The sequence below is a fragment of the Amblyraja radiata genome, chromosome 37, assembly GCF_010909765.2.
Source record: "Amblyraja radiata isolate CabotCenter1 chromosome 37, sAmbRad1.1.pri, whole genome shotgun sequence".
In the NCBI taxonomy this organism is placed as follows: Eukaryota; Metazoa; Chordata; class Chondrichthyes; order Rajiformes; family Rajidae; genus Amblyraja; species Amblyraja radiata.
Window position 1 is genome coordinate 6,220,909 of NC_045992.1, and position 19,431 is coordinate 6,240,339.

General features: G+C 45.7%; 1 protein-coding gene across 1 annotated transcript; it reads right to left on the reverse strand.

The window, feature by feature from the left end:
• Positions 1–1,301: 1,301 nt before the first annotated feature.
• oit3 (oncoprotein induced transcript 3) lies at positions 1,302–18,454 on the reverse strand. The gene is made up of 9 exons (XM_033012677.1): positions 18,283–18,454; positions 15,055–15,432; positions 12,595–12,705; positions 10,488–10,610; positions 9,066–9,188; positions 6,249–6,409; positions 4,950–5,365; positions 2,529–2,628; positions 1,302–1,724 (listed from the first exon to the last, which is right to left on the reverse strand). Exons 1-9 carry the CDS (start codon positions 18,344–18,346, stop codon positions 1,557–1,559), a joined length of 1,644 nt encoding a protein of 547 aa, XP_032868568.1. The 5' UTR covers positions 18,347–18,454; the 3' UTR covers positions 1,302–1,556.
• Positions 18,455–19,431: the final 977 nt, after the last annotated feature.

A 19,431-nucleotide genomic window follows, 5' to 3' on the forward strand; every position in this document is an offset into this window, starting at 1 on the left:
CATGAGGGCACATCAGCATTCACCTAGCGCTCAGGACCGGGGAGTTACTTCTGATACACTGCCTTGTCACCCAAACCATGAATTTCTAGCATTGTAGCCTACAAATGAGAACAACCTACACAAAACTAGCACCCTTAATACCGTAAAATGTCTCAATGCATATCACAAGATCAAAATTAAACACCAGGAATCATAGGGGGATATCAGGAAGTAAAAACTGAAGCTTGGCCGAAGAGTTGGATTCATCTTAAAGGCAAAAGGCTAATCCATACCTTGAATCAAGTCAAGAGTGTTTTATTGTCATATGTCCCGGATGGGATAATGAAATTCTTACTTGCTGCAGCACAACAGAATATATGAATATGTAAACATAGTACATAAAGGGGGAAGAGAAAACAAACAGTACAATAAATACCAAATATAGTGCAATAATAATATAGTCTTTTTATAGATCAATATAATCAAACCAGACCTGTCAATATTTGGCTAGATGCTGTCTAGTTTTGCTGTAGAACATAAAGTACTGGAGTAACTCAGCAGGTCAGGCAGTCTGAAATGTGTCCTTCGGTGGTGCTGCCTGACCCACTGAGTTACTCCAGCATTTTGTGTTCTGCACAGGAATAGGCCATTCGGCCCTTCGAGCCAGCACCGCCATTCAATGTTATCATGGCTGATCATCCCCAATCAGTACCCCATTCCTGCCTTCTCCCCATATCCCCTGACTCCACTATCTTTAAGGGTCCTATCTAGCTCTCTCTTGAAAGCATCCAGAGAACCGGCCTCCACCGCCCTCTGAGGCAGTGAATTCCACAGTCTCACAACTCTCTGTGAGGAAAAAGTGTTTCCTCGTCTCCGTTCTAAATGGCTTACCCCTTATTCTTAAACTGTGGCCCCTGGTTCTGGACTCCCCCAACATCGGGAACATGTTTCCTGCCTCTAGCGTGTCCAAACCCTAAACAATCTTATATGTTTCAATGAGATCTCCTCTCATCCTTCTAAACTCCAGAGTGTTGAAACTTTGCTCACACACACACACACTACACAAATTCCATTTTATCATCGCCATCAACTCCCCCCAAGATTCTGCGGTGCAGAGATAGGGACAGAGTCCATTACAGGAGAACCTCTGTATACAAATGGATGGATGAGACTTGATGCTGGGTGACCACAGTGTTGTATAGAAGGAAAGATGGGCAATCTTTTGTTTGTAGGTAATACTTTGTAAAGAGCAGTCGGTCAAAACGTTCCAGAGCAGGGATTGTACTGTGACAATGAATTGGATTCAAAATAAATCATGAGAGATAAAGTAATATGCATCTTTATTAAAAAGGTATAGCTATAGGTATCTGTAATCAAGATATATTCAAAATGGACTATGCTACAATGCAAGCCACACAATTAGTGTCCCATTACAGGGATCATTAGTTCAGTCTGCTAATCAGAAAACAAACAAGTATAATTATCTAGCTAAAGCAACGATACATTTTTGTGCAACGTGTATTAATGGACAAAGTTAAAGGTGTTCAGTGGATTGATCTGGATGCTGCCCAGCTTTGTCACTGGGTTTCAATCACAATCGGACCTCCGCTGAGGAGATGATCCCTCAGGTGGCCTCCAGTGCCCGTCTCCGCTGATCTATGCATCCGCTTGCGGCAGCCCTGGGAGCATCGAGACTTGGTGTCCTGGGCTCCACACACCAGCACTCGGCAGTGCAAGTACACCTTCTACAGAGGCACAATCACCAGCGTTAGCATCACAGCTACTCATCATCGCCCAACCCATCCACTTATCACTTGCCAGGCCTTGTCCTGACCCCACCCCACCTCCATCTCTGTTATCTAGTTTCTCCCCCATACTTCAGTCAGACTGAAGAAGGTCCCAACATGAAATGTCCATTCCCTTCCCAGATGCTGCCTGAACCATTGACCCACCGAGTTCCACCAACAGTTTTGCTGAAGATTCCAGCAGCTGCAGTCTCGTGTGTCTCCACTATCAACTTATATGGATAGAGTGGATGTGGAGAGGATGTTTCCACTAGTTGGAGAGTCTAGGACTAGAGATCATGGCCTCAGAATTAAAGGACGTTCTTTTATGAAGGAGATGAGGAGGAATTTCTTTAGTCAGTGGTGAATCTGTGGGATTCTTTGCCGCAAATTGCTGTGGAGGCCAAGTCAGTGGATATTTTTAAGGCAGAGATAGATAGATTCTTGATTAGTACAGGTGTCAGAGGAGAAGGCAGGAGAATGGGGTTAGGAGGGAGAGATAGATCAGCCATGATTAAATGGTGGAGTAGACTTGATGGGCCAAATGGCCTCATTCTACACCTATTCCTTATGACCTTATGATATTGTCTCTTCATTGACAGCAAAGGACTGTCGCTGTCTCAACACTTTCCTCCAGTGACTGAATAAACATGCATGAGTGTCAGAGAATCCACATCCTTTGTCTGAATAGACCATGTATTATCTACCGTCTACCCAAACATGATGCAATATGAACCTTCCCATTTGTTGAGGGGCAATTCTTACCTTATTGTCTCTTCCCACAAACTTAAAGACAGGGACATAGAAATGTTTTGCAAGATGGTCGTTGGATGTCTCTTGCTTGACTGTTTCATCATTGATGCAGCTATCAAAGCAATACAAAAAAAGGCATTGATTTGTATACTTATGGACACATTACAATCGGATGCACGATCTTCAATATTACGTTTTAGTTTTTTTTTGTTACAGCGCAGAAACAGGCCCTTCGGTACATTGAGTCCACATCAACCAGTGATCCCCGCTCACTAACACTATCCTACACACACAAGTAACAATTTACAATTATGCCAAGCCAATTAGTCTGCAAACCTGCACGTCTTTGGAGTGTGGGAAGAAACCGGATCTCCCGGAAAAAACCCACACAGGACACGGAGAGAACGTACGAACTCCGTACAGACAGCACCTGTAGTCAGGATCGAACCCGGGTCTCTGGTGCTGTGTGGCAGCAACTCTAACCACGCCACACCGTGCCATCCAGGTTGGCTGTAGAGTTGTTGATCTTGGCATGTAGGTGTATTCACCATCCTATGGAATGCCCAATTGGTTGAGAATGGACTCTAGCAGCCCATTCTATACTCCACATGGAGTTGCTATTTTATGTGTTCGTAGGTAAGTTGTACCATATAGTGTGTATATGGTACAACATAAAGTAAAATGCCTATCAACGATACAAGTTTGTCGGAAATGAAAGTGCACTGCCTTGTTCTGCTCAGACTTTTCAAAGTCATGTAGAGAATTTAAGCAAATCAGCTCACACTTTGGCCGATGTGGAGTTATCAAATGTCGGGTTTCATCAAAGTAAGCATCCTTTATGCTGCCACAGATGTTGAGCACGATTTGCCCACTGGTCTAATGAAATGTACGAGTCAAGCATCATAGGAAGTTGTAAAAGTAGTCATCCGATCCACTTGGTTCGTTCGTTGTTCATTAACAGCCATCTGCACCAATGTAGATTCTGCTCTAGTGTTTAAGAAGGAACTGCAGATGCTGGAAAATTGAAGGATAGACAAAAATGTTGGAGAAACTCAGCGGGTGCAGCAGCATCTATGGAGCGAAGGAAATAGGCAACGTTGCCTATTTCCTTCGCTCCATAGATGCTGCTGCACCCGCTGAGTTTCTCCAGCATTTTTGTCTACCTTAGATTCCGCTCTATCTGTTTAACCTCCAAGGACAAGTTCTCATTCTTGCTTTACTCAAACATCCATTTTTTTTTGTGTTAAACAAAATAAAATTGTAAATGCTGGAAATCTGAAATAGAAACCATAATTGTTGGAAACACACAGGATGTCTGGCAGTGCCTGTTTCAAATACCTCAAGTTCAAGTTCAAGTGAACTTATTGTCATGTGTCCCTGGATAGGACAATGAAATTCTTCAACACAACTTTGTCAGATGGGTCTCCAACTTCAAATGCTAAAAGCCCTGTCCCACTGTACGAGTTCATTCTAGAGTTCTCCCGAGTTTGCCCTGATTCGAGATTTACGGTAATGGCCGCTCGCAGGTACTCGGGGCTCTCGTGGACATTTTTCAACGTGTTGAAAAATCTTCACGAGTCTTCCCGAGCTTACCGCGTTTCCCGAGTACCTGCCGTTAGCGTTACGAACCGCTAAGAGACGTCCCCGAGCTCCGATGGACCCGCTACGTACATTCTACGCACTTACCACGAGTTTGATTTTTTTTTAAACTCGGGAGAGCTCTTGAATGAACTCGCACCGTGGGACAGAGCTTTAACTTTTTATCTTCCTGCAGATGTTGCTTAACCTGCTGACAGTTTCCAGCCATTTCTGATTTTATTGCAATATTTCTAAGGCCGATTTCAAACTCCCTATCTGAAATCTGTCACCCTGTTTCTTATTTCCCTCAGCTGAATCTCTCTCTGAATTCTACCATCCAGCATTTGGGTCTTGCTCACCTGCTGATGCCATCCAGTTAGTCTGAGTTTAAATATGTTGGATTCATATCCTGCTCCAGAGCCTTGTGCATCTAGGTCTAGCTTGATGTACTGGTGTACACTGACGGACTGCTACATAGATGAGGGGGAAAGATAGATCAGCCATGATTGAATGGGCTGATGGGCCTAATTCTGCTCCTTATGTGACTTCACTCTGAACCAATCTTTGACATGGCCTTGCAGAGCCATTTGGAGATGGACAATAAATTAACATGCTGATCTTTTGCACAATATTGGGTTTTTATATATTCAACTTTTTTTGTTTGCTTATCACGTTAAATTATGTTATTTTATGACTGTGAGTACTGTGTTTATAAACCTGTTGTTGTGCTGCTACTGCTGCTGCTGCTGCATGTAAGAATGTCATTCATGTTCCGTGGCAATTAAACGCCCTTGACTCTTGCCATCCACAACCCACCAACAAAACACCGGCAACACGACAGAGTCCGATACTCACCCATCCTTTATGAGGTAGTACCGCATTATATCATCGCTGCTGGCAGAGGGAGTAGCAAAGCAGTTCTCAACCAGGGCTTCCAGCCCATCCACGTGCATGAGTGGCTCAATGCCAAAGTACAGGGAGTCTCGCAATTTGAGAACAGGCGGCGTGTCTTTGTAAATCTCATCAAAATCTTTGGATTTGAAGATCTCCAGGGCAAAGGGGAAGAGGCCGTGGTTTCTGCCCATGATCTGCAGGGGGGAGTTTGCAGGGTTGGGCACATACCCTTCCGACACGATGTACTGGCGGGGGAACTCGCAGGTGATGGGGATCACCAGTTTGCTGGTCCGGATGATAATGTCCCCATTGCTGCCCGGAGTCTGCTTGGGAATACCAGTCAGTGTGTTTCTTGCAATGATCTTATCATCCACGACCTAGTGAGATGGTTGGACATGCAAACAGAAATATTACACAATACTTTTGGAAACACACACAGTCATATCGTATGGAATTGGGGGTTCCTCAGCCCCTTCTTCAGTTTTATTTTGCATTATTTAGAAGGATGAGGGGATATCTTATAGAAACATATAAAATTATAAAAGGACTGGGCAAGCTAGATGCAGGAAAAATGTTCCCAATGTTGGGCGAGTCCAGAACCAGGGGCCCCAGTCTTAGAATAAAGGGGAAGCCATTTAAGACTGAGGTGAGAAAAAAAACTTTTTCACCCAGAGAGTTGTGAATTTGTGGAATTCCCTGCCACAGAGGGCAGTGGAGGCCAAATCACTGGATAATGATAATAATAATAATAATGGATGGGATTTATATAGCGCCTTTCTAATACTCAAGGCGCTTTACATCGCATTATTCATTCACTCCTCAGTCACACTCGGTGGTGGTAAGCTACTTCTGTAGCCACAGCTGCCCTGGGGCAGACTGACGGAAGCGTGGCTGCCAATCTGCGCCTACGGCCCCTCCGACCACCACCAATCACTCACACACATTCACACACATTCACACACAGGCAAAGGTGGGTGAAGTGTCTTGCCCAAGGACACAACGACAGTATGCACTCCAAGCGGGATTCGAACCGGCTACCTTCCGGTTGCCAGCCGAACACTTAGCCCATTGTGCCATCTGTCGTCCCAATGGATGGATTTAAGAAAGAGTTAGATAGAGCTCTAGGGGCCGGTGGAATCAAGGGATATGGGGAGAAGGCAGGAACGGGGACGATCAGCCATGATCACAATGAACGGCGGTGCTGGCTCGAAGGGCCGAATGGTCCCCTCCTGCACCTATTTTCTATGTTTCTATACTTACCTCTACAGCTGTGCCACAGGTTTTGAGATTGAAGTTAATGTTGACGTGAGTCCCATTGGAGAGAGCTTTGCATGAAGCATTCAAGAGACACAGTTCCAAACCGCCAACTAAATCCTTAGGTACAGCCACTTCAATCGACTTGGACTTACACTGCACCGGCACTGGGATAGAAAGAAAGGTCAGGCCATGGTTCTAGAGGGAGCTGCACATCACACAAAGACTGAAGTAAAATGAGGTATTCAGGGCGGCATTCCAAATACAAGATCAACAACAATGAATGGGATCGGTTAAACGAGTCAATTAGAAAGAGGAAAAACATGGCCCCCTCGAACTACAAGAAGTAGTTGGCGGCACGATGGCGCGGCGGTAGAGTTGCTGCCTTACAACGCCAGAGATCCGGGTTCGACCCCGACCGCATTGACAAACTGTCTGTATAGAGTTTGTACGTTCACCCTTGACCTGCGTGGATTTTCTCCGAGATCTCCGGTTTCCTTCCACACCTCAAAGACTTTACATCGGGAGCCTGGGATCTCGCGACGAGATCGCCAGCTGAGCTCCATTCAGCGCGGCCTTGTCGGCTCCGGAAGCCACGGTCTCGAGTAGAGAGGCGGCCGTTCCAGGGTTCCCAAGCCGCTGAGAGGACTCTCCCGACGCCGGAACACCATCACCCGGCGAGAACGGCTTGGAACATCGGGCCTCCGTAGAGGCAACTGTGGAGGCCTCAATAGGCCCGACTATGGGTGGACATTGGGGATGGGACTGGACTTTGTGCCTTCCCCCATAATGGGAACCATTGTGGGGGGATGTTTTTATGTTGAAGCTATTTATTATTGCTATGTTTGTATTCTTTTTTATGTGCTGCATTGGCAAAAAGAATTTCACTACATCTAGGTGTATGCGACAATAAATCAACCTTTGAACCTTTGAACCTTTGAACCTTATAAGTTTGTAGGTTAATTGGCTAGGTACAATAGTAAAAATGCGTCCCTATAATGTATAGGATAATGTTAGTGCGCAAAGATCGCTGGTCTGCACGGACTCAGTGGGCCGAAGGGCCTATTTCCACTCTGTATCTCTAAACCAAGCTAAACTAAGAGAAGCCTACCAGTTATGCATGTTCTCCAGAGATGCTGCCTGACCCACTGAGTTACTCCAGCACTTTGTGTCTTTTCCTGATCTGAAGCTTAACTTCCAGTTAAAAGAAAATATTGAGGGTTTCCTTCCCTTGATGTATGGTGAGACGGAAAAACTGTGAATTGTCTCTTTTAGAGAGGGAAGGGAAGATTAGTTGAACTTGGCATCACATTTGCCACAGACATTGTGGGCCGTAGGGACTATTCCAGTGTTGTATTTTTCCATGTTCGATGTTCTCGGGCAAAGTGGAGATTTCAAAGAGTCACTTCAGTGTTTGGATGTAGATTGTTTTAGCGATTGCCCCATATGCATCTATTCACTTGGTTTGTGCCCAGGGTTCAGAGTCTAGTACAACTAATTCTTGGAGTCGGGGGGAGGATTGTTTTTCTCTCTTCTCTGCAACCTGAGCCATTTAGAGGTACCCACTCAAATGGAGGACATTGACATTATCATCACATGGAGTGGGATGCTCTTTTCCATTCAAACTCAGTGGATAGGAACCATGATATCTATAAAATTGGCCCTCATTATCCCAACAATAAATGTTTTTATTTAGCAGGGAAACTGACCCTCTGGCCTGTTGAGACACGGCAACCATCAAACACCCACCGGTAACCCTACTTCTGCACCAGGCCCATTTTATTATCTCTAAACTTCCATCAGCTCTCTCCCTCCTTCCCAACCCTCAGATTTAACCACTCAACTACAAACCACGGGGCATTTATAATGGTCAAATAACCCATCAAACTGCACGTTTTTTGAGATTTGGGAGGAGACTGGTGCACCCAGAGATAACCCATGTGGTCACAGGCAGAACATGCAAACTCCACACAGAGAGCACAGGAATTCAGGGTTGAATCTGTCTCATTGGAACTGAGAGGCAGCAATTCTACCAGCCACACTCTGTTTTAAATATTGTTTTTTTTATATAAAGGGCAGTTCAATGCAAATTTAGCTCAATAACATCTCAAGGCAAATATCTTCAGCACTGCTTGAGTGGATTAAGATGCGGCAGTTTAGTTTAGTTTAGAGATATAGCACAAAAACAGGCCCTTCGGCCCACCGAGTCCACGTGAACCAGCGATCCCCGTACACTAAGGGCCTGTCCCACTTTCATGACCTAATTCACGACATTTTTTCTTGTGGACGTTTTTCCATCAGGCTAGAAAAATGCCCCGACCTACTTGATGCCACGAGTACCTACGACTAGCATCACGACCTACCTCTGATGACCTCGTGACGACCATGCTGCGAGTTTGAGTCAAGGGCAAACTCGGCAGAGGTCTTGAATTAGGTTGTGAAAGTGGGACAGGCCCTTAACGCCATCCTGCACCCTAAGGACAACTTACAATCTTTACCGAAGTCCATTAACCTATAAACCTGTACGTCTATGAAATATGGGAGGAAACCAGAGCACCTGGGGAAAACCCACACAGGTCATGGGGAGAACGTACAAACTCCGTATGGACAAGCACCCGTAGTCCGGATGGAACCCAAGTCTCTGGCGCTGTAAGGCAGCAATTCTGCCGCTGCACCACCTTACCGCCCCAAACCCAACCTACTGTCAAGACAGGGTAATCACAATGTCTGTATTGCTCTGAACACTAACATCCCATCAAGGCATGCAGCAAGGTTACTGCATTTAACCCTCTGGTTAAAAGCAAACTAACACGAGGGGCTTACCTTGGCAGGTGTGATTGTCCTCTGATAATATGAGCCCACGCGGACATTCACAGTGATATCCCCCCTCCTCCGACACACAGTTGTGACTGCAACCTCCATTAGTGCTGTGGCAGCCTTCAATGTCTGCAGAATCAATAATAGCATGGAACCAAGTAGAGGAATGCAACAAAACTGGGTATCACTCAATTAAAATAATCAGCCGCGGACTTACATTAAAGGTTGGCAAACCATCTGAAGGCATCGGTGAAACTGAGCATGTTTCACCTGCAGCCCCTGACTGACCATAATGCCTCGCCCACTGAAATGAAGGTGAATGAAAATCTCTTCCATTCTCATTACATTGTCAGTTCAGTGAGCAGGCTGCCCAGAGTCAGTATAAAGTGGGCATGCAACACCTCGTCTCCAGAGAGTCCGGATATGTGAATACAAGCGTGTGGACTGTAATATGAGAGTTACGTGTTACATCTTAAATATAGCAGTTGGAAGCAAAAGGTAAATATTGGCAGAAATAAATCAGCTTTATGTTCTAATTTTGAGGACACGAGCAACTGTAGACGCTGGTATACAAAGTGCTGGAGTAATTAAGTGGGTCAAGCAGCATCTCTGGAGAACACGGATAGGTGACGTTTCAGGTCAGTTTCAGTCTCAGGCAGGTGTTTTTGTGTTTGGGAGTCCCTACCAGCGTGGCACCAGTGGGCTTGGTCCCTTGCACATAGACATTGTCTTTTTGCACTATTATTGTTTGTTTGTTTTATGTGTATGTATATATATATGTGTGTGTGTGTGTGTGTGTGTGTGTGTGTGTGTGTGTGCGTGCGTGTGTGTGTGCGTGTGTGTGCGTGTGTGTGTGTGTGTGTGTGTGTGTGTGTGTGTGTGTGTGTGTGTGTGTGTGTGTGTGTGTCCGTGCATGTGTGTGCATGCATGTACTGAACCTTCTTTGCGTTTATGATATTGTTTACAGTGTACTATGCTTACATATTCTGTTGCGCTGCTTGCAAGTATGAATGTCATTGTTCTGTTTGGGACATATGACAATCCCACACCTTTGACTCTTGATTGCTGATCATTGTTGACAGCGGAACTAGAAAATCTTGGACAAATCACCAGTTCTTAATGACAGTAGGAAATGCCTAACTTGATGTTACAGAATCTTCCTGGCTGGCAGGAGTTGGCAACTACATGGGCCTGGGTCAACTCCCCTCCACCCCCAGACTGTTCCCGAGCAAAGCAAATTGGCTATCTTCTTAACTATTTATAAATGAAAATTTAAAAAATCCAAAATAAAACACAAAATGCTGGAAACACTTTGCAGGACGTGTGTGGAAAGAGAAACAGTTTCAGGTTGGAGACCCATTGTAAGAGCCACTGCTTTCTCTTTTAATTACAAGCTGCTGGAGATATTTCCTGGTGAGTTTCACTGACCTTCGCAGGTCACAGAGTTCCTGCCCAGTGCTTTTCCAATCCCACACTTGCAGCGGAAGGAGCCTTGCAGGTTGATGCATTCTTCACTGCAACCCCCATTGTTGACAGCACACTCGTTGACATCTATTAGGGTGGGCGGTGCAGGGAGGTAGAACCAAGGGTAGAATCATATTACAATTTACACAACACACATTTTCACATCTTGTCAACCGGGCAATGGAAATCATTGCAACTGCCTTCATTAATGTTTGCAAAAAATGATAGGTATTTTCGGTAAGGCACAAACTTACAAGAGGTGGATCAGAGTCAGAATACTCCATCCATCCCACCCCTCCCTCCTTTCATCCAATATCAGTAAAAATAGACACAAAATGCCAGAGTAACTCAGCAGGACAGGCAGCATCTCTGGAGAGAAGGAATGTTCCTCTCTAGATATGCTAGCATCTCCTACAGTTCTTCTCCAAGACACTTTTTGGTTTAAACTAACTGAAAAATGAGCATCTGTCAACATCCTGTCTGCTGAATTTCAGACCTGACCTGTTTAGAGTTTGTGATTATGACAACCATTTTGTCAGGCAGCCTGACGGTCTACAGGACACAGAACATCTCAACAGCAATTTCTCCAGCTCCCTAACATCTTCTCCGAGTTGAGAAACTAAGCAGTGCATCTCATCTGAACTTGCCACACATGATCATTCTTAAGCACACCTCACTCAACTACCTCCTCTGGCAGCTCGTTTCATGTTCCCACCACCCTCTGTGTGGGAAGAATGCGTCCCTCAGGTTCCTAATGAAACTGATTCAATTACTTAACTGAAGGAACCAAGTGTAACACAGAGGAACAGCTTCTTCCCCACAGCCATCAGGCTATTACACACAACTTCGAATAAGCTCTGAGCTCTGAACTGAACTATATTATTATTTGTCATTTGCACTATTAGTTATTTATTGAACTTTTTCTTTTTTTCCCCTGTCATGTTTACATAATTTACATGTTCACATGTTTACGAAGGAACTGCAGATGCTGGAAAATCGAAGGTAGACAAAAATGCTGGAGAAACTCAGCGGGTGAGGCAGCATCTATGGAGCGAAGGAAATAGGCAACAACCAGGTTCAGGAATAGCTACTTCCCCACAGCCATCAGGCTATTAAACTTGGCTCGGACAAAACTCTGAACATTAATAGCCCGTTATCTGTTATTTGCACTTTATCAGTTTATTTATTCATGTGTGTATTTACGTATATAATGGTATATGGACACACTGATCTGTTTTGTAGTCAATGCCTACTGTTGTGCTGAAGCAAAGCAAGAATTTCATTGTCCTATCAGGGACACATGACAATAAACTCTAAGGTACACAAAATTGCTGGGGAAACTCAGCGGGTGCAGCAGCATCTATGGAGCGAAGGAAATAGGCGACGTTTCGGGCCGAAACCCTTCTTCTTCAGACAATAAACTCTCTTGACTTGTCTTGAGGTGCAATCTTTCAGGAAATAAACGGAGGCCCTGTCCACTTTGTCAAGCTGGAGCTAAAAGATCACGGGGCACTCTGTACAGAGAGCGACCATTTCCCCCGGTACAATGGCCACTACAGGGGCACTGCTTCAAGCAGCCGGACATGCAGATGGGATGCAGCCTGCAGCAGCTTGGAGCAGCACTGGGGGACATCAACAACATCGCCTGGTACAGGCCAACCCTGTAACTCCAGCACAGCGGGCCTTTATGTCTCAGTTAAGACTGCAAACATGTAATTTCACTGTACCTAGGTACATGATGCAAAACAGGACCATTGAAACAAAATGTAAATCAAATGACCTAATTGTGCCCAAAAGGGAATGGGCAGGTGATGGTTCAGGTCCTCGATGGTTTGCTCATGATTCCAGCATCTGCAGTTTCTTGTCTCTCCCTGGAGATACTCACCACCTTTCCACAGTAGGTTTCAAGTTGTGCTTAGAATCTGACACCAGAAATTTTCTAAAGATTTTCAAGTCATTATCGCAACTTTAGAAAAGTTCATACAAGGCTGATGAGAATTCAGTCTCGATAAATTCATATAAGACTTAAAATAAAATAATTCCCCCATTTCCCTCCCTTTGAAGTGCTTACCTAGGCAAATCTGGGCATCTGGTCCGAGGACAGTGCCGGGAGCGCATCGACATTCATCTTCATCCACGCAGTGCCCCACGCAATCCACATGATCACAAATATCATAGAAATCTGCAAAAGTCAATGGTCAGGGTCAGTGGGAGCTAATGTGTTTCTAGGGCCAGGTTTCTGGTGCACAAAATGATCTGCTTCTCAATATCAGTGGGAGGCCACAAAGAATTGTCACGAGGTGCTGGTGGCTAACACAAACCAAGAGTGTATGGGCTGAATGGCCTGCATTTCCATTCATGCTCTGTGCAGCCCTGAAGGAGGATGGGATGAGGTGTAGATGTAGCATAAATACTGGCATGGTCCAAATGTGTGGCATGGTGCCTCAGCTGGTAGAGCTGCTGCCTCACAACACCAGAGACCCCGGTTCAATCCTGATCCCAGTGGCACTATCTGTGTGGAGTCTGCATGTTCTCACTGTGACCGCATGGGTTTCATCCCACAACCCCAAGACGTGTAGGTTTGTGGGATAATTGGTCTTTGTACATTGCCCTTAGTGCATAGGGCGTGGAAGTAAAAGTGAGATAACTTGGAACTAGTGTCAACGAATGATCAATGGTCAGCATGGACTCGGTGGGCCGAAGGGCCTGTTTCCTTGCTGTATCATTGACTCAAAACTAGGGACAATTTTTACATTTACCAATCCAATTTACCTACATACCTGTACGTCTTTGGAGTTTGGGAGGAAACCGAAGATCTCGGAGAACGTACAAACTCCGTACAGACATGCACCCGTGGTCGGGATCGAACCCGTGGTGTCTGGCGCGGCAAGCGCTGTAAGGAAGCAGTTCTACCGCTGCGCCGCCCTACTCTCTTCCCATTCAGTGGCCGTCAGACAGTGTTCCTGCTGCCACTTGCTCTCTTGCTGGAGATGTAGGAAGAAGTGACTGAGTTGGTTTTGCTGTGGTGCTCATTGTCAGAGCTGGCACTCAGAGTTGTCAGCCTCCGTCCACAAGCAACCAACAGCATTCAGGAGCGGAGAGGAAAAGGAGAGAAATGGGATAAGTGCGAGGAATTACAAAAACTATCGTGAGAGCAGGAATTAAGTCAGAATTCAGTAGAAAATGTTTAAATGGGGCAGGTGGGAATGTTCAGACCAAGTGGTGTTAGAACACAAGGCCACTCAGCCCTTTAATACTATCCCACCATGTCTGAACTGTTCTGGCCAGTGAGGCAAAGATTAATCCCATTCTGACCATTTTATTTAGCTTCAGGTTCTGTTGAGAAGGTCATGTATAGAACTGGTTGGGACCAGGGATCAAGGTTGTGTGGGTGAAAGGTCCATCTTTGCTGTCCCACCTCTATTCCAAATAGACAATAGCAGCACCACACAGCTGGCAATTTTGTCAGGAGTTGATATTAAACTTTTACTGAGGTGGTTACAAAGAGAGGTTGTTTAGGACCATTTTTTCCCTTTGGAGTAAAAATCAAGAGAGGCTAACACGATGAACAAAAATGATCTTGTGTTTTCTTCAGCAGAAATGAGGGGGGGGGGGGGGGGAGGGGGGGGGGAAGAGTATCTAGTTAGTACATAGAACAGTACAGCAACAGAAACAAGCCCTTTGGCTAATGATGTCGGTGTTGAATGCGATGCCAAATTAAACTAACCCCTTCTACCAGTACATGATCCATATCTCTTCATTGCCTGTAAATTCAAGTACCAATCTAAAGGTTTTTTAATTGGTAAAAGAGTTTTAAAACAATATATCCTTTCATGGAGAGATGGGGTGCAGTGCTCTCTGGCCAAAAGCATGAGAGGTGATAAGGTCATAAGGAATAGGAGCAGAATTAGGCCATTCGGCCCATCAAGTCTACTCCACCATTCAATCATGGCTGATCTATTTCTCCTTCCTAACGCCATTCTCCTGCCTTCTCCTAGTAACCTCTGGCACCGGTAGAGGCTCACACCCTGCAGGGTTATGTTGGACTGAGAGCTGGGAAGTGGCGGCTGTCAGCCAGCAAGATACTGTCGGCAACTGGCTTCCTTCTCTCCCATTTATTTCTCCGATACAATAGAAGGGACTGTGTGGAAATGTCAGGCTGAGCCTGGGGGCTGGGAGAGTTTGTTGGCGGGTGAAGGGAGGAATGCAGTGGGCAGCCCTTTGGCCCACTGTTTCCGCACCAATCAGCGATCCTGCACATTAACAGTATCTAACACACACTAGGGACAATTTACATTTTGTACCAAGCCAATTTACCTACAAATCTGAACATCTTTGGAGTGTGGGAGGAAACCAAAGATCTTGGAGCAAGGTACAAACTCCATACAGACAGCACCCATAGTAGGGATTGAACCTGGGTCTCTGGCGCTGTGAAGCAGTAACTCTAACGCTGCGCCACCGTGCTACTGGGTGAGTTATTACTGAGTTACTACACGTGGTTGAGTAGGAGGAATAAGCGCTCGGTACTTACGGCCACAGTACACGTGGAAACAGACGATGGGGTTTGGTAGTCGGTAGACGTAGTAACCTCCCGTGCAAGCCTTCACATCCACCGTGGTGTTCCAGAGGCAGCAGTTGTCGTTGAAGCTGGCGCAAGCCTGCACCGACACAATGCCGTCGGACTGCATGGGGTGGCTGCCATTCAGCCAGATGGGCGCATGGGTGCCGCAGAGATTCTCCTCGATGCAGAAGGTGGGCATGGCGTCCCCTGCCATGCCGGTGAAGCGGTACCACTCCCCGTCCATGCGGCTGTCGCACATGGGCCTCCCGCGCGACACGTTGATGTGGTGCTCCGTGTTCCGCCAAGGCTCGTTCAAGCTGATGTAGGCCAAGCAGGGATCCACCGCCACTGCGAGAAGATCAAAAATCAGCCCCACCTCACAAGCAACTTTAACACCACCTGCCCCAAACTCAGCAATGGAGATACTCAAAAGTCACACGGCCTGGAAACAGACCCTTCAGCCCAACCCACCCATGCTGCCCCATCTAAGCTGGTCCCATTTGCCCATATCACTCGAAACATTTATTTCCCTAGGACTTGGAAAATGACTGTGCTCAGTCGACTATTTCGGTACAACTGCTGATCGGGGGCAGTACGGTGATACTCAGATGGGCTGTTTGTAAGAAAATAATTTCACTTTGCATTTGCACTTTGCACATGATACAATAATAATAATAATAAATTTTATTTAATGGGCGCCTTTCAGACATCTCAAGGACACCTTACATAGTAATCGGAATAACATATAATCGGAATATAACAAGTAATAAAGACATCACAGAGACACAAATTAAAAACAGAATTCAATCCAAAAACAGAAAATCAAAAACACAATGTGAAGAGAGAGCAGCGGCAGCCAAAGCGCGCCAGCGTTCACTCTCTCTTCACAGCAGCCATCTTGGACACAGACCTACAGGACTACAAATTAGACAAAAAAAATCATCCCCCCACAATGGATACCACTGTGGGGGAAGGCACAATGTCCAGTCCCCACCCCATGTTCACCCCAAAGTCAGGCCTATTGAGGCCACCGCAGTTGCCTCTACGGAGGCCCGATGAACCATTGTACCTGTCCAAGTGTCTTTTAAATGCTGTTACAGTACCTGACGCAACTATCTCCTCTCTATAATGCTTGTACGAGGGATGGTGTTTAGTTTAGGGAGAGTGTGGAAACAGGCACTTCCACACCAACCATCGATCACCCGTACACCAGTTCTATCTTATTGAACCGCATCCCACAAACTAGGGGCAATTTACAGAAGGCAATTAATTTACAAATCTGTACATCTTGGGAGATGGGGAGGAATACGGAGCACCCGGATTCCCACGCAGTCATAATGGGAGATGGGGAGGAATACGGAGCACCGGAGAAAACCCACGCAGTCATAATGAGAAGGTACAAATTCCTCACAGACAGCAACAATATTCAGGATCGAACTCGGGTCTCTGGTGCTGTGAAGCCCTAATGATGTAGAACAGAGAAAGGGCGACTGAGAAAGGAAGAGGCGAACAAGAGAGAGAGAGAGAGAGAGAGAAAGGGAGAAGATGAGACCGCAGATGGTGGAAGCAAAACAAAGTGGGGGTGAGCCCAGTGAGTCAGGCAGCCTCTGTGGTAGGAGTTGGACAAACGACGTTTCGGGTTGTCACCCTTCGATTTTGTTACAGAGAAAAAGAGAATATGCAGAGGGACAGAATAGAAAACTCTGAGAGTGCGGGGGAGCAGGAGATTTAGGAAGAGGGAGGGGAGACAAGGGGAGGGGTGTGAAAGACCATGAGCAACTAATAAGTAAAAGCATAAATACAAGCGGGAGAGAGTCCAAAGGGTTAACTGTGGCACCATTTGGTGCAATGCCTTTGGTTGAATGGCTCCACATACAGGGGGGATGATTTTCAGGACACGCTTGTACTATCCTTTAGAGAACTATTGAACACAGGGTAGACAAAAGTGTTGGAGAAACTCAGCGGGTGCAGCAGCATCTATGGAGCGAAGGAAATAGGCAACGTTTCGGAACGAAACGTTGCCTATTTCCTTCGCTCCATAGATGCTGCTGCACCCGCTGAGTTTCTCCAGCACTTTTGTCTACCTTCGATTTTCTAGCATCTGCAGTTCCTTCTTAAATACTGAACGCAAGGCTCATGCAGTTACCCATTCATGCGCTAAGGAGAAAGGTTTAAGCAGGGCATTAAAGAATAGCATGTAACTCATGCAGCACATTTAATCTCTATGGGAAATTCTAAATAACTTCACAAGCTTGAAATTACTTTCCTGCATGCGTATTCAGCAAGCGAATGACATGCAGCGAGGCCGGGCAAACAGTTGCAAGTTGATTCACATGTTCATCGATATTGGTTGCATTGGTTGAGAGCAACAATTGGCTAAGGAATAAGACTAACCTGGTCTTTAAAAAAGCATCCTTTGAATTTTTTTTAATATCCAGCCATAAATTAAAAATGGCACGCAAATAATGTTTTGAGTAATGCAGTGTTCCATCAGCATTAAATTGGTAAACTAAACTGAACAACTTAAACTTTTAGTTGAACAGAGGGCTTCACTCAAGCGAGCCTCAGCTTTTTGAGGTCAAGTCTCTGAAGTGGGACTTCAATCCGTGAGCTTCCACCTACAAAAGGTAAGACTGCAAGGCAACTTTGTAGAGCGGAGCGCTACAGGTCTCTCCGTTGCCGGACCAGCAGGTCCAGGAACAGCTTCTTCCCTGCGGCTGTTACATTACTTAACTCTGCACCTTGGTGATTGCCAGTCATCCCCCCCCAGACACTCCTTCCCCCAGATGCTAACTGCATTTCGTTGTCTCTGTACTGTACACTGCACAATGACAATAAAGATTGAATCTGAATCTGAATCTGAAAAACTCTCTCTTCCCTGCTCAGCTACCGGAGAGTGGTTAGTCTGAACAAATAGGGAAAGGTTCAGATCAATATTCATCTTTTTTGATTCAGAGGCCTTAATGGTTATCAGGCAGCTCTTCACAAAACAAAAAAAAACTACTCTATGCACAGAGAGAAGACTGGAGCTCAAATAACACACTTTAAGACAGTTTAGAATCAACACATTCTTAGAATGCAGAGGGAATCCTGATCATATCCATTCACACTATTTTTCCTCCCGACTGTACTAAATGGACCTTTGCAGTCTGCTTTCTAATATAGACATTGGAGAAATTGTCTTTACCTCAGACTTACCTAATGAAAGTGAGGTTCGAAGCTCAGCAGAGAGGGCCAGTCCCAACAGAATAAGGGGCAACATGATTCTCAGCTCTATTGCAGAGTTAAAGCTTGCTTCCTCTTCAGTTTCCCAAGAGACTGTTCCTTCTATGCTCTATCTGGATGGTTTTATCTCCCGGATAGACTGTATCTGGTTCCAGGAAAGGGGGGGGGGGGGGGGGGGGGGGGGGCTGAATGTGTAACTTCAGCCTTGAACTGGCTCGCACACAGAGATGAGAAACCCATGAGTCTGTCCTGATAGAGGAGCTATTTTCACTCATCCTCCTATTGTTTTCAATTTTTTTTTGTTTTTTGCTCTTCAATCACCAGCTATCTCAACCCCACAGAAAACACGATAGCAGGCCTCGAGCGTGCCCTCATTCCTGTTTCTCATCTGACCATGGTCAACACATTTCCTGCCCTTCCCCAAAATCCGGAAAGTCTCGCAGAAAGCGTGACGCCTCAACGTGCCCAAGCAGATGTCTTGAGCGCAGATTGTGACCTGTGCAAACACGGATAAGATACCCTGCAGTTGGAAGGAAGGTTCGGAGAGTTATCTTCAATACCCTTTCCATGTTGACGTTGTAATTTGTTCCTCGTGTTTTGCTTCTACAAGTGACGTCGACACTCAGAGGACACGGCATGAAATGGAACAAAACATTAGGGCGGTGCTTTTCAACCTGAAGAAACTTTTGGTGTGACCTGAAACCTATAAAAATGCACATAGAAATATATCTCCCATGCCTTATGGGAATTGTCAAAGTGTTTTGCAGCCTCTGAAAAGTGGTACAAATATGGGAGTACTGAAAAGATAGGCATTGGTAGAGCTGCTGACTCAGGGCTCCAGTGACCAATGCTCGATCCTGACTTCTGCTGTTCTCTGTGTGGGGTTCGATGGTTTCCCCCACCGTCCTCCAGTTTCCTCCCACATCTCAAAAATATGCTGGTCAATGAGTTATATGGCCACTCCTTGGGTAGAGTAGATGGCCTTGTGAGAGAGGATAAAACACAAGGAACTAAATGGGATTAACTACTCCGAGTGCTGGCACAGATGTAGTCAACCTGAAACAATAACACTGTTTCCATAGGCACTGGCTGACCTGCTGAGTGCTTCAAGTATATTCTGCT